The 12,192-nt window shown below is 61.5% G+C and overlaps 1 protein-coding gene across 1 annotated transcript in view; it reads left to right on the forward strand.

Annotated features, from left to right (window-relative positions):
• The window catches only part of NECAB3 (N-terminal EF-hand calcium binding protein 3), a 33,319-nt gene extending 23,803 nt beyond the window's left edge, over positions 1 to 9,516 (forward strand). The window contains exons 6-13 of the mRNA XM_054392007.1: positions 1,643 to 1,779; positions 2,819 to 2,940; positions 3,259 to 3,338; positions 3,762 to 3,815; positions 5,117 to 5,229; positions 7,369 to 7,446; positions 8,431 to 8,522; positions 9,488 to 9,516. Coding sequence (XP_054247982.1) covers positions 1,643 to 1,779; positions 2,819 to 2,940; positions 3,259 to 3,338; positions 3,762 to 3,815; positions 5,117 to 5,229; positions 7,369 to 7,446; positions 8,431 to 8,522; positions 9,488 to 9,516 — 705 coding nt within the window. The remainder of the gene's footprint in view (positions 1 to 1,642; positions 1,780 to 2,818; positions 2,941 to 3,258; positions 3,339 to 3,761; positions 3,816 to 5,116; positions 5,230 to 7,368; positions 7,447 to 8,430; positions 8,523 to 9,487) is intronic.
• The last annotated feature ends 2,676 nt before the right edge of the window (positions 9,517 to 12,192 follow it).

A 12,192-nucleotide genomic window follows, 5' to 3' on the forward strand; every position in this document is an offset into this window, starting at 1 on the left:
TGCTGGGAGGCTGGCTGGGGAGTGCTGGGAGGCTGGCTGGGGAGTGCTGGGAGGCTGCCTGGGCAGTGCTGGGGGCTGGCTGGGCAGTGCTGGGAGGCTGGGCAGTGCTGGGGGGCTGGGGAGTGCTGGGGGGCTGGCTGGGGCTGGGCAGTGCTGGGGGGCTGGGCAGTGCTGCGAGGCTGGCTGGGGCTGAGGCTTCTCCCAGAGCCTGGCCCTATGGAGGGGAGATGCAGCTGGGGAGAAGCATCTGGCCCCTGTGCAGGGGGAAGTGTCCACATGGCTGTGGGGGCACTGCTGGCTCTGGAGGGGTAGGGGTGAGGTGGGGAGGGGGGTGGGAGATGGCAGCACACCTCATTAACCTGGCTGCAGGGGAAGTGTCCCCTGTGAGAAAGGGGTGACAGCATGTGGGTACTTGCACCCCTTGGGAGTGGGCAGGGGGGGCACAGGGTCCCTGCCTGGTCCAGCCCTGGGCTCTCCCCATGGAGAAGAAGGGCTGGGGGGAGCAGGTGAGTTGCTTGGGTGGGGAAAGCCTGGAGATGCAGAGCTGGAGCTCAGCTTCCCATGGCTGCACAGGATGAGCTTTGCTGCCATCCTCTTCCTCTGGCAGAGCAATGAGGTTCATTTCCAAGCACCATGAGCAGGAGTGGGAAATCTGTGAGCTGAGGGATGTGGTGGCACTGCTGGACTTAGTTTTGGACAGGAAAGAGTTCATGGTGCTCAAGGAGGGTGAAAGCAGCCTGGCTCCTGGTCTTGGAGGCACATGAGGACACCATGGGGAAGGCAGGGGGGACTCTGGCCCAGTCTGTGTCCTCCCCTTGTGAAGAAAAGGGGTTGATATATCCTGTGGAGCAACCTGCCCTCCATGTCACGTGGAGATTCCTTCCTTGTCCTCCCACTGCTAGTCCTGTCTCCGAAAGCTCACAGTGATGTCTTGTGGTTGCTGTGTCCCTTGAGGAGCTGGGGATGGGGGCTGGCCACGGGGAAGGAGTCTGCTATGACAGCTGGGCAGTGCCAGCTGCTTCCCTCGTGCAACCTCTGAGCCTTTTCCAGTTAGTCTGGAGCCAGGTCCCTACAGCAGCAGCAGCAGAGGCAGGTGAGTGCCATTCTGCCTGCTGACTCCACTCCCTGCAGCATCAAGTCCCCTTTACACTGAAGTGACCAAGAGCAATTTCAGTTCCCTGGTCTTCACCTGCTCGTTCTCTGGGCTGCTTTGGTGCCAAGATCAAAATTAACCTGCCCTAGGGAAAGTCTCTGCAGTGCAGGTGCCCTGTGGATCTTCTCCTCAGCTTCTTCCTCCCGCCCCTGTGCCTCCTTGCAGACCTCCGGGGTGCTGCTGCTGACTGCTGGAAGGAGTTTTCCTCCCTGCTGGGGCAGTGCTGGCAGCTGCAGGCAGGACATTCCTGAAGGGCAGCTTGGGAGTGTCCATCTGTGGTCTCCTGCAGGGACTGTGGCTGGGGACTAGAGACCACGGGTGCTGGATCCCGGTGTGCATGCCCCCGGACGATGCTTTCGCCCACAACCAAGCCCCGGGTCGGAATCCACCCCGTTTGGTCTGTTTAAGGGCCGGCCCTTTCCAGATGTGTCTGTGCTGCCCCGATGCGGAGCCGGAGGTGCCTGACTGAGCCTCTGCCCTTGCCCGCAGCGGTACGAGAGCGCCTCGAAGCTGGAGCAGTTCCTGACGCGGTTCCTGCTGCGGGAGACGCTGCAGCAGCTGCAGTGCCTGCAGTGCTCGCTGGAGTGCGCTGTGGACACCGTGGAGGAGCAGGCAGGACGCGAGAGGTAACCCAGGGCCTGCTGCGGGGCCTCTGCCTCGGGGGGAGAGGGGTGGGCTGCAGCGTGGGGCACGACTCAGAATCACAGAAACATTCAGGTGGGAAAAGCATCACCAAGTCCGACCCAGAACCCTACTCTGCAAGGGTCACCCCTAAACCACAGCCCCAAGCACCACATCCAGACCACCTTGAAACACAGCCAGGCTTGGGGACTCCACCACCTCCCTGGGCAGCACATTCCAATCCCTGACCACTCTTGATGGGAAAAACATTTCCTACTGTCCAGTTTAACCCTCCCCAGTCACAGCTTGAGGCCATTCCCTCTTGTTCTATCACTAATTACCTGGGAGAAGAGACCAGCACCAACCTCTCCACAACCTCCTTTCAGGGAGTTGTAGACAGCAAGGAGGTCTCCCCTCAGCCTCCTCTCTTTCACACTAACCATCCCCAGCTCCTTCAGTTGCTCTTCATCAGATTTCTTCTCCAGGCCCTTCACAGCTTCCTTGCCCAGCTCTGCCCTGGCTCCAGCACCTCCACATCTCTCTTGGATTGAGGTGCCCAAACTGGACACAACACTCAAGGTGTGCTCTCCCCAGAGCTGAGTCCCAGGGGACAATCCCCTCCCTGCTCCTGCTGGACACAGCATTGCTGATCCCAGCCAGGATGCCTTTGGCTCTCTTGGCCACCTGGGCACTGCTGGCTCCTCTTCAGCTGCTTGTCCATCAGCACCCCCAGGTCCCTTTGTGCCAGGCAGTTTCCAGCCACAGTGCCCCAAGCCTGGAGCATTGCTTGGGGTTGTTGTGCCCCAAGTGCAGGACCTGGCACTTGGCTGCAGCTCCTCCTGTAAATGTTGGCCATGGATCCAATCTATTCAAGTCCCTCTGCAGAGCCTCCCTACCCTGGTGCAGATCAACACTGCCACCCAGCTTGGTGTGACTCAGGGCAGGGGCTCCTGCCGGTGGGACCAGCCCTTTGCAAGCTGTCTGTGAAGCTGCCCCCTGGCTGTGGCTGGCTTCAGCTCCTCCTGTGGTGTTTTGCTCTTTCAGGAAGGAGGTGCAGAAAGCGGAGGCCTCGCTGGGCCCCAGGCCAGGCCGGCGCTGTGGGCGCAGGGGACAGAAGAACCTCTGCCTGTCACCCACAGACCCCTACTCTGGGATGCTAACCACAGGTAGCTGCTGCTGCCTGGCAGCCACACCTGGGGATGCTGTCTGTCTGCTGCTGGAACCTGCAGTGGGGGTGGGAGCAGCAGCAGCGTGGCACAGGGAGGCTGGTCCAGGACCATCTCACCCAGCTGCCAGCTGGAGCTCCTGGCAGGGGGGGTTTGTGTCTCTTAAGCAGTGGGGAGAGTTTCAGGAGAAAAACAAAGCAAGTTTTTGGTTAAAATGGGAGGTCTGGAAGTTTTTGTGGTGTTCTGGGTCTTGAGCAAGCTTTTGCCATGGCAACAGCCAGCTTTTCCCATGGCACCTCTCTGCCTTTCCCTGTGCAGGTGTTTGTGTGGAGGACAACAGCCAGTGGCTGGCGCAGATCAACAGGCTGCAGCAGCTCATTGAGAAACTGGAGTGCAAGGTGAGGGCACAGGGGAGGGCTGGGGGTTGCCCCACACCTTGGCACTGCCAGCTCGGTGCTGGGTCCCCTCCCTGTGCTATTGGCCCTGGTATTTGGTGCTGGCATTGTTACAGAGCTGCACCCACTCTCCAGACCCAGGCTGGCAGAGCTGCTCATCCCTGGCTGTATCCAAAGCTCCCCTGCTCCCCTCAGCTCTGCTGACCCTCCTCTGGCTTCTCCATGGTCTGTGCTGATCTGACAAGTCCCTAGTCCGCCCCTGAGCCCCATAGATGTGCAGGTCATCCCCCTGAGGTGCCCCAAGAAACATCCCCAGAGCAGTACCCATCTGTCACACTGAGCTGAGCTGGGCTGGGGGTTCCTGCCACCTTGTCCTGGTTCAGAGTTGTCCCAGTGAGGCTGATTTCTCCTCTGGTGTTAACACAGAGCCCACGGCTGGAGCCCCTGAAGGAGGAAGCGATGTGCAAAGGAAGAGATGCAGTAAGTCCCTGCCTGCTGCTTGTGTGCACAGACCCCCTCTGACCCTGCTCCTGCAGCCCTGTCCCCACAGTCACCTGGCTGAGCTGCTGGCTTTGGGCTGCTGAGGACTCTGCTGGTGTAGCAGGCTGGGAGTCAGAGCTGTCAGCTGGCCGTAGGACCATCCATGGGACAAATGCAGCTCCCCCAGCAGTGCCCACAGCCAGGAGGGCAACACCCTGCTTGTGAGGCCCCAAATCCCCCAGACCATGCAGAGCCCCAGCAGAGGGATCTCAAGACCCCTTTCTGCTGGGGGAAGCACACAGGGAACTGCAGCAGGCCCTAAACAAGACCCCCACCGCTAGGGGATTGAACACCTCCTGTTGGTGCAGCCCAGGTAGGTAGAAGCTGCTTGGTGCTGGCATTGTCCCCAGGGTGGTGGTGGTGCCGGCATTGTCCCCAGCGTGGTGCTGGTGCCGGCATTGTCCCCAGCGTGGTGCTGGTGCCGGCATTGTCCCCAGCGTGGTGGTGGTGCCGGCATTGTCCCCAGCGTGGCGGTGGTGCCGGCATTGTCCCCAGCGTGGTGGTGGTGCCGGCATTGTCCCCAGCGTGGTGCTGGTGCCGGCATTGTCCCCAGGGTGGCGGTGGTGCCGGCATTGTCCCCAGCGTGGCGGTGGTGCTGGCATTGTCCCCAGCGTGGCGGTGGTGCTGGCATTGTCCCCAGCGTGGTGCTGGTGCCGGCATTGTCCCCAGCGTGGTGCTGGTGCCGGCATTGTCCCCAGCGTGGCGGTGGTGCTGGCATTGTCCCCAGCGTGGTGGTGGTGCCGGCATTGTCCCCAGCGTGGCGGTGGTGCCGGCATTGTCCCCAGCGTGGTGGTGGTGCCGGCATTGTCCCCAGCGTGGTGCTGGTGCCGGCATTGTCCCCAGGGTGGCGGTGGTGCCGGCATTGTCCCCAGCGTGGCGGTGGTGCTGGCATTGTCCCCAGCGTGGCGGTGGTGCTGGCATTGTCCCCAGCGTGGTGCTGGTGCCGGCATTGTCCCCAGCGTGGTGCTGGTGCCGGCATTGTCCCCAGCGTGGTGCTGGTGCCGGCATTGTCCCCAGCGTGGTGCTGGTGCCGGCATTGTCCCCAGCGTGGCGGTGGTGCTGGCATTGTCCCCAGCGTGGTGCTGGTGCCGGCATTGTCCCCAGCATGGCGGTGGTGCCAGCTCCGTCCTGCAGCTTCCCCTGCGGAGCTGGGTGTACCTTGCCCTGCAGCAGGGTGGGCGCAGGGAGGCCAGGAGGGGACAGAGCCACCCTGCTGCCACTCTTGTGCTGTCCCTTCCCAGCACATCCTGGTGGCAAAGAGGCAGATCTCGGTGGCGAGCAGCGGCGTGGAGGAGTTCCGCCAGGCCTTCAGGTCCTACACAGAGCTCACCGCCGGCCACAGCAGCTGCCTGCAGTAAGTGTGGCAGCTGAGGGGGGGTTGGGGTCGTGGTGTGGCTCCCCCAGACGTTTGGGCTTTCAACACAGCACCCCTGGGGGCCAGAAGGGGTTTTGTGGTGTGTTTCATGTGCTGGTCAGTGCCAGGCTGAGCTCGGTGTGCAGAGCTGGCAGAGGCAGGAGGAGAGGACGTCCCAGGTGCTGCAGTGTCTCTGCAGGATCAGCACAGCTCTTGTTCCCCCTGGACTCAGCACTGGTGAGGCCACACCTTGAGTACTGGGGTCAGTTCTGGGCCCCTCGCTCCAAGAAGGACATTGAGGGGCTGGAGAGTGTCCAGAGAAGGGCAACAAAGCTGGGGAAGGGTCTGGAGAGCAGGGCTGGGGAGCAGCAGCTGAGGGAGCTGGGGGTGTTTAGCCTGGAGAAGAGGAGGCTCAGGGGAGACCTCATTGCTCTCTACAGCTCCCTGAAAGGAGGTTGGAGCCAGGTGGGGCTTGGTCTCTTCTCCCAAGTAGCAAGTGTGATGGGACAAGAGGAAATGGCCTCAAGGTGCATCAGGAAAGGCCTAGGTTGGACATCAGAAGAAAATTCCTCACTGAAAGGGATCTCAAGCACTGGCACAGGTTGCCCTGGGAGGTGGTTGAATTCCCATCCCTAGAGGTGTTCCAAAGAGGCAGAGCTGTGATGCTGAGGGCCATGGTTTAGCAGCAGCCTTGACAGAGTTAGAGAAGGGTTGGACTGGCTGGTCTTGAAGGGCCTTTCCAACCAAAACAGTTCTGTTTCTGTGATCTCCTGCCGCAGGAACCACTGGTCAGGGCTGGCAGGGAGGGGGTGGGCTTGTAGCAGCAGGGATGGCCAAGCTGTGCACACTTAGGTGGGAGAGAGCCAAGGGGAGGGCTGGTGTCAGAGCACTGCTGCCTGTGAAGTGCTGCTGAAGGAGCAGCCTCCACCAGTCTGAACCTCACCCCTGCGTGAGACCAAGGCTGAGCCCCCCTCTAGTGCTGTGCAGCTTGGAGCTAACTCCTGTGCCGTGCCACTGCCAGGCTGTCCCTGCAGCTGGCACAGCTGCTCCTGGAGAGGCCCTTCTTGGTCACAGGGGCACTTACTGGTGCTGTTGCCCCTGGCAGTGCCTTGCTCAGCTCTGCAGCTGCAGCAGCACAGCACTGTGTGTGCAAGCCCAAACAAAAGGGAGCTGCCCCTTGTGACCCAGCTGGCAGGGACAGGGAGCTGCAAGGCCTCTCTGTCACGAGCACTGAGTGCAGGCAGCTGGGTGGTGGTGCCTGGGCAGGCTCTCCACGTGAGGAATGCTGCAGCACAGCCCTGGGCAGCCTCTGCTCTCCTGGGTCACCCCAGGGGACTGCAGAGTGCCTTGGGGACCCCACACAGGGGGATTGCAGCTGCCACCTGAGTTGCTTTGCTCTCCCCCAGGGCTGGGGCCCTTCCTGCAGCCCTTAGCAGCAGCTGTAGGAAGCCTTCATCCACAGCTGGAGCTCAGGATGCTGCAGCTGAGTGCAGATGGTTCCCCAGCCCATGTACCCCCCCCCCAGCCTTGCTCTCTCACTTCCCTGCTGCTTCCCCTTCCAGCTTCCCAGGGACTGGAGGAAGCCTCAGCCTGTTCCTCTGGCAGGAGGCAGCGTGGGAAGCATCTCCTGGCCAGACAGCATCACCTGGGGGGGCAGCAGGCTGTGGGTTTGTGCTGTGGTCTCAGCTCCTCACACTCCTGCCCCACTGTGTGAGGGTGAGGGCTGCCACACACCTGCAGAGGCTGCAGGGGGGAACTGCCCTGTGTGCTGCACTGCTAGGAATGCTTCACTGCTCTCTGGGTAGCAGCAAGGAGCAGCCTAGGGGCTGTAAAGCTCCTGTCAGGCATCATCACTGATACTTGAGCAACCTGTCCAGTGGGAGGGGTCCCTGCCAGTGCCAGGGGGATTGGAACTAGATGGTCTCCCAGATCCCTTCCAACCCAACCCCTTCTATGACTCCTGAAGTGTGAGGGCTTTGGGATCCCCTGGAGCTGGGTGCTGGCTCCTGCAGCCACTCCTCTTGGGTGCATCCAGACTGCTCTCTGAAACCCTGGTGCTGAGGCCCATGTGCAGAGCCATGGGGGCCTGGTGGCACTGATGTGGCTGCACTGTGCTCAGTGGCACTCCTGTCCCCACAGTGTGTCTGCCTGCAAGCTGACAGATGAGGCCTGCTTCATCCTCTACGAGTTCTGGCAGGATGTGACCTCGTGGAGAAGGTTGGAGGCTCTCCTTGTGCAGGGCTGGGGCTGGGTGCTGTGGGCTGGGGGGCAGCTGGAAGGGGTTTCCTTTTGGGGCTCCACCAGGACTCCACTGCTCCCACTCCTTGTGGGGCCTGTCCTGCTGCTGGCAGCTGATCCCAGGGCACCCCAGGGCTGTTTGCAGCAGGAGGGGGTGAGCAGAGCAGGGCAGGAGTCCTCTGGGGGTGTGCAGTACCATCCCTGCCCCCATGCATGGGCAAGCATCACAGTGCAGCCCCAAGGCAGGCAGAAGCCCTGCACCCCCGACCCTCTCCCTCAGAGCCACTCACAGCCCTGCACCCCCGACCCTCTCCCTCAGAGCCACTCACAACCCTGCACCCCCGACCCTCTCCCTCAGAGGCACTCACAGCCCTGCACCCCGACCCTCTCCCTCAGAGCCACTCACAGCCCTGCACCCCGACCCTCTCCCTCAGAGCCACTCACAGCCCTGCACCCCGACCCTCTCCCTCAGAGCCTCTCACAGCCCTGCACCCCTGACCCTCTCCCTCAGAGCCTCTCACAGCCCTGCACCCCCGACCCTCTCCCTGCCTCAGAGCCACTCTCAGCCCTGCACCCCCGACCCTCTCCCTCAGAGCCACTCTCAGCCCTGCACCCCCGACCCTCTCCCTCAGAGCCACTCTCAGCTCTGCACCCCCGACCCTCTCCCTCAGAGCCACTCACAGCCTGCACCCCCAACCCTCTCCCTCAGAGCCACTCTCAGCTCTGCACCCCCGACCCTCTCCCTCAGAGCCACTCCAGCTCTGCACCCCCGACCCTCTCCCTCAGAGCCACTCACAGCGCTGCACCCCGCCCTCCCTCAACCCTCACTGCCCACTCTAGAGCCACTCTCAGCTCTGCACCCCCAACCCTCTCCCTCAGAGCCACTCTCAGCTCTGCACCCCCGACCCTCTCCCTCAGAGCCACTCTCAGCCCTGCACCCCTGACCCTCTCCCTGCCTTACAGCCACTTGCAGTCCAGCTGCAGCAAGACTTTCCAGCGCTCCATCCTCAGCTTGCTGGAGTCCCCAGAGCTGCTGACCACCATGCTCTTCCCAGGTGAGGAGGGAGTTGGGGCTAGGCTGCCCTGGGGGGGCTGTGGGACCCCCCCTAGACCCCATGCTTCTGCTTTGGGTGTTGTGCAGAGAGCAGGAGCAGTGCAGGGAACAGGCAGGTACAGAGCAGAGGATTGGGTTGGGGGTGACCTGAATGGTGACCCCCAGATAAAACACCAGGAAACATGGATTCATGTGTCTGGAGTTGAGTCCAGGTGCCTCTGGAGTCCTCAGCTCAGCACAGACAGGGACCTGTTGGAGCAGGGCCAGAGGAGGCCACAGCAATGCTGGGAGGGCTGGAAGGTCTTTGCTGAGAGAGTTGGGGTTGTTCAGCCTGGAGAAGAGTCAGCTCCAGGGAGACCTTCTGGTGGTGTTTCAGTGCTTAAAGGGCTGATCAAAAGCTGGGGACAGACTTTTGAGCAGGGCCTGTGGTGATGGGACAAGGGGTGATGGTTTGAAACTAGAAGAGGGAGATTCAAGCAGGAGAGAAGGAAGACATTTGTACCACTTGGGAGGGTGAGAACCTGGCCCAGGTTGCCCAGAGAGGTGGGAGATGCCCCATGCCTGCAACCATTGCAGGTGAGGTTGTTGGGGCTCTTGAGCAACCTGCTCTGGTTGCAGAGTCCCTGCTGCCTGCAGGGGGTCTGGACTGGATGACCTTGAAAGGTCCTTTCCCACTCACACCAGTCTGGGATTCCATGATTCTATGAACTGACTAAATCCCCCACTGGCAGTGCTGCTCCTGCCCTGCTGGTCCCACTGCCAGTGCTGCCCTGCAGAAGCCACCACAGCTCAAGTGCCTCACCCCTCCCTGGGGGGGTTGTGGATGCTTAGGAGCCAGGTGCCAGGGAGCTGCAGTGCAGCCTCAGCTCCCCCCGAGCAGGGCTGGATCCGTCCCCATCTGCCACCCCCACTCCCCCTGCTGACCCTGACTGCACAGCCCTGACCCCTTCCCCTCTCTCCCCTCAGCCTCCTGGTGGATCATGAACAACAACTGACCCTGGGCAGCTTCTCCAGGATGCCAGCAGCATGCGGGAGGCGGCGGAGCCCCCGGCCCGGCCAGCGCCGTCCCTCACCTGTGCCACCTGCCTGCCCCTCCTCCCCTCGGGGGTGCCCACCCCTGTCCCTGGCACTCTTTTACCCCTTTGCTCTGCTCATGGTAATTTATGGATTCCCTCACCCAGAGGCTCTGTGGGGAGCAGGGCAGCCCCAGCAGGGGTGACAGCCCAGCCTTGGGGGAGCACAGCCGTGCCCTGGCAGCCCTCAGCCCCTCTTGCCTTCCAGCTCCTCTTCCTCATGCTCCACTTCCTCCAGGCTCCACAGGGACAGGCTGAGGGATGTGGCTCTGGCCCAGCTGTGGCATCCCTGTGGCACCCGGAAGCCAGGTTGCCTTGGATGGGTTGTGAACAGTGTTTCATAGGGGAAAAAAAAAAAAACCCACAAAGGAAGTTTTCCTGGCAAGAAGTAGGTCTGGCCCTGGCCACAGCACCAGCCCCTGTGGCCACTGCAGTGGCTTTGGCATTGGCCTTGTACTCCCCCAGCAGTGCCTGTGGCACGCCAGGGCAGGCCAGCAGGGCCAGTGGCTCTCTGGTGCTTCACCCTGGGGCTCAGCACTGCCAGAGCAGGAATGCAGCTGAGTTCATGGTGGGAGGAGGCTCAAGCCAAGCAGGGCTGCCCCTGTGGCTGGAGCACAGCAAAGCCCCCCTGGGGGGTGGTTTGCACGGGGGGGGTTTCTGTGTTGCTGCTGCAGCAGCAGCTCCTCCCCTGAGCTGGTGTCAAAGCTGCTGCTGTGAACAGCCTGGGAGTGAGAGACTGGGCAGGGCAGGCAGCTGCCTCCTGGCATGGCAAATGGCACTGCCCCTCCCAGCCTGGCCCTGACACCTGCTCTGCTTCACCCAGCTTGCCACAGCTGCCCCCATCCACCCCTCCCTTGCCTGGGTACCTGCCCACTCCAACATCCTCTCCCCCTCCCTGTGGGTGCTGCTCCCCACCAGCACCCCCAGAAATAGCAACCTGCCTGCTGCTTCCCCAGTGCCCTGGTGCAGAAATTAAAACGCAGTGAAGCTGTGGCTGCAGGGGTGGTGTGGGTACAGCTGCAGCCTGAGCCCACTGCAGCCAGGCTCTGCTGGCACCTCCAGCACCCTGCCACCCCCTGCCCAGGCTTGGGAGGATGGAGACAGAGTTGGGAACTTGCTTTGCTCCAGCAGGAGCTTCCCTGGGTGTGTGGTGCAGGGAGGGGTCCTGGCTGATGCTGGCAGTGACTCCTTGTTGGAGGAAGGAGCAGCAGCCCCTGCTGCCAGCTTGGGTGGGCACCATCAGGCAAGCAAAGGGCAAATGCCCCCTCCCTGGGGCAGGGCTGAGTGTGGAGCCTGCCTTGTCTTCCAGGTGGGGCCCACCCTCCCCATGCCCAATTATCTCACTAATTAAGGCTCATTTTCCCTGGCCAGAGCCACAATTTGCCATGGTGGCTCCAGCCCAGGGCTCGGGCAGCTGCAAGGCCTTGGCTCTGCTGGGCTGAGGGCCACATTTCCACAGGTGAAGGGGACAGGGGAGTGCTGCAGGGTGGGCTGTGGGCAGGGGATGAGCTGTGCCAGGGCACATCAGGGGTGGGTTGGAGATGGGCAGCCACAACTGGCACAGCTGGAGTGACCTTTGGGATTCCTGAGGCACTGGCAGCAGAGGACACCAGCAGCCTCCTCACAGCAGTGTGGGGTTTGGCCCAGCTCTGGGTTTCTTACCTTCTGGATCAGTGTTTGCAGTTTGAAGTCCTCAGTTTGGGCCAAGGTGTGCCCCAGGGGGCATCCTCAGGTGGCTGGTGGGTGACAGAGGGCTGGAGCCTCAAGCCAGTTGTGGCCAGCAGGACAGCACCAGGCAGGATTTAAACCTGAACCTCGAGAAGTTATGGAGTAAGGGGAGCTCTGCCCTCCAGCTGCTCCCCCATGACCTGCAGCAGCAGCAGCAGCCCCCTGCAGCTCCCCTGGCCCAGGCTGTGGCATGGCAGCATTCCCCCAGCACCACCCCCAGCTCCTGCCCAGAGAGGAAGAGGAGCTGGCTGCTGAATAGAGTCTTTTTATTGACTACTTTGGAGTAGAACAAACTAAATACATCTGTACCAGGTGTGGGGGGGTTCCTTTATACAGTAACATTAAATAAGTTATGCACAGGAATGAAGTAACAAATTTCTATGACAGAATTAAATGTCCAAAAAAAAAAAAAAAAACCCAAAACCAAACCCAAAACAGAAAAAGAAAAATCATTGAAGCCTTTCCCCACTGTCTTCCCATGTCCCAATTTCACATTTATCATTCCATGTGGGAAAAGAAAGAAAAAAAACCAACCAAGGAGCACTCATCAGCATTTGATCCACGGAGGAAGGGGGAACTGCACTGCCTGGCCGTCCGGGGGTCATGGAAGACAAATCTATTTACAAGCAACTCCTCCAGCCCTGCCCTGCCCCCAGCCCCTGCCCCACAGCCAGGACTGGCATGGCACAACCAGGCTGCCCCCCCTGAGGCAGCAAAGCCCTTCAGCCCCCTTGGCTCCTGCAGAGGAGGTGTGCACAGGCAGCCCCCAGCCTGCTGCTCTCACAGGCCCAAAGACTTTGCTGCTCCTCCCTGCTGGGCACAGCACCCTGCTCGTGCCACGCACCTGGGCACAGCAAATCCTCCCACCTC

The sequence above is a fragment of the Indicator indicator genome, chromosome 24 (assembly GCF_027791375.1).
Source record: "Indicator indicator isolate 239-I01 chromosome 24, UM_Iind_1.1, whole genome shotgun sequence".
In the NCBI taxonomy this organism is placed as follows: domain Eukaryota; kingdom Metazoa; phylum Chordata; class Aves; order Piciformes; family Indicatoridae; genus Indicator; species Indicator indicator.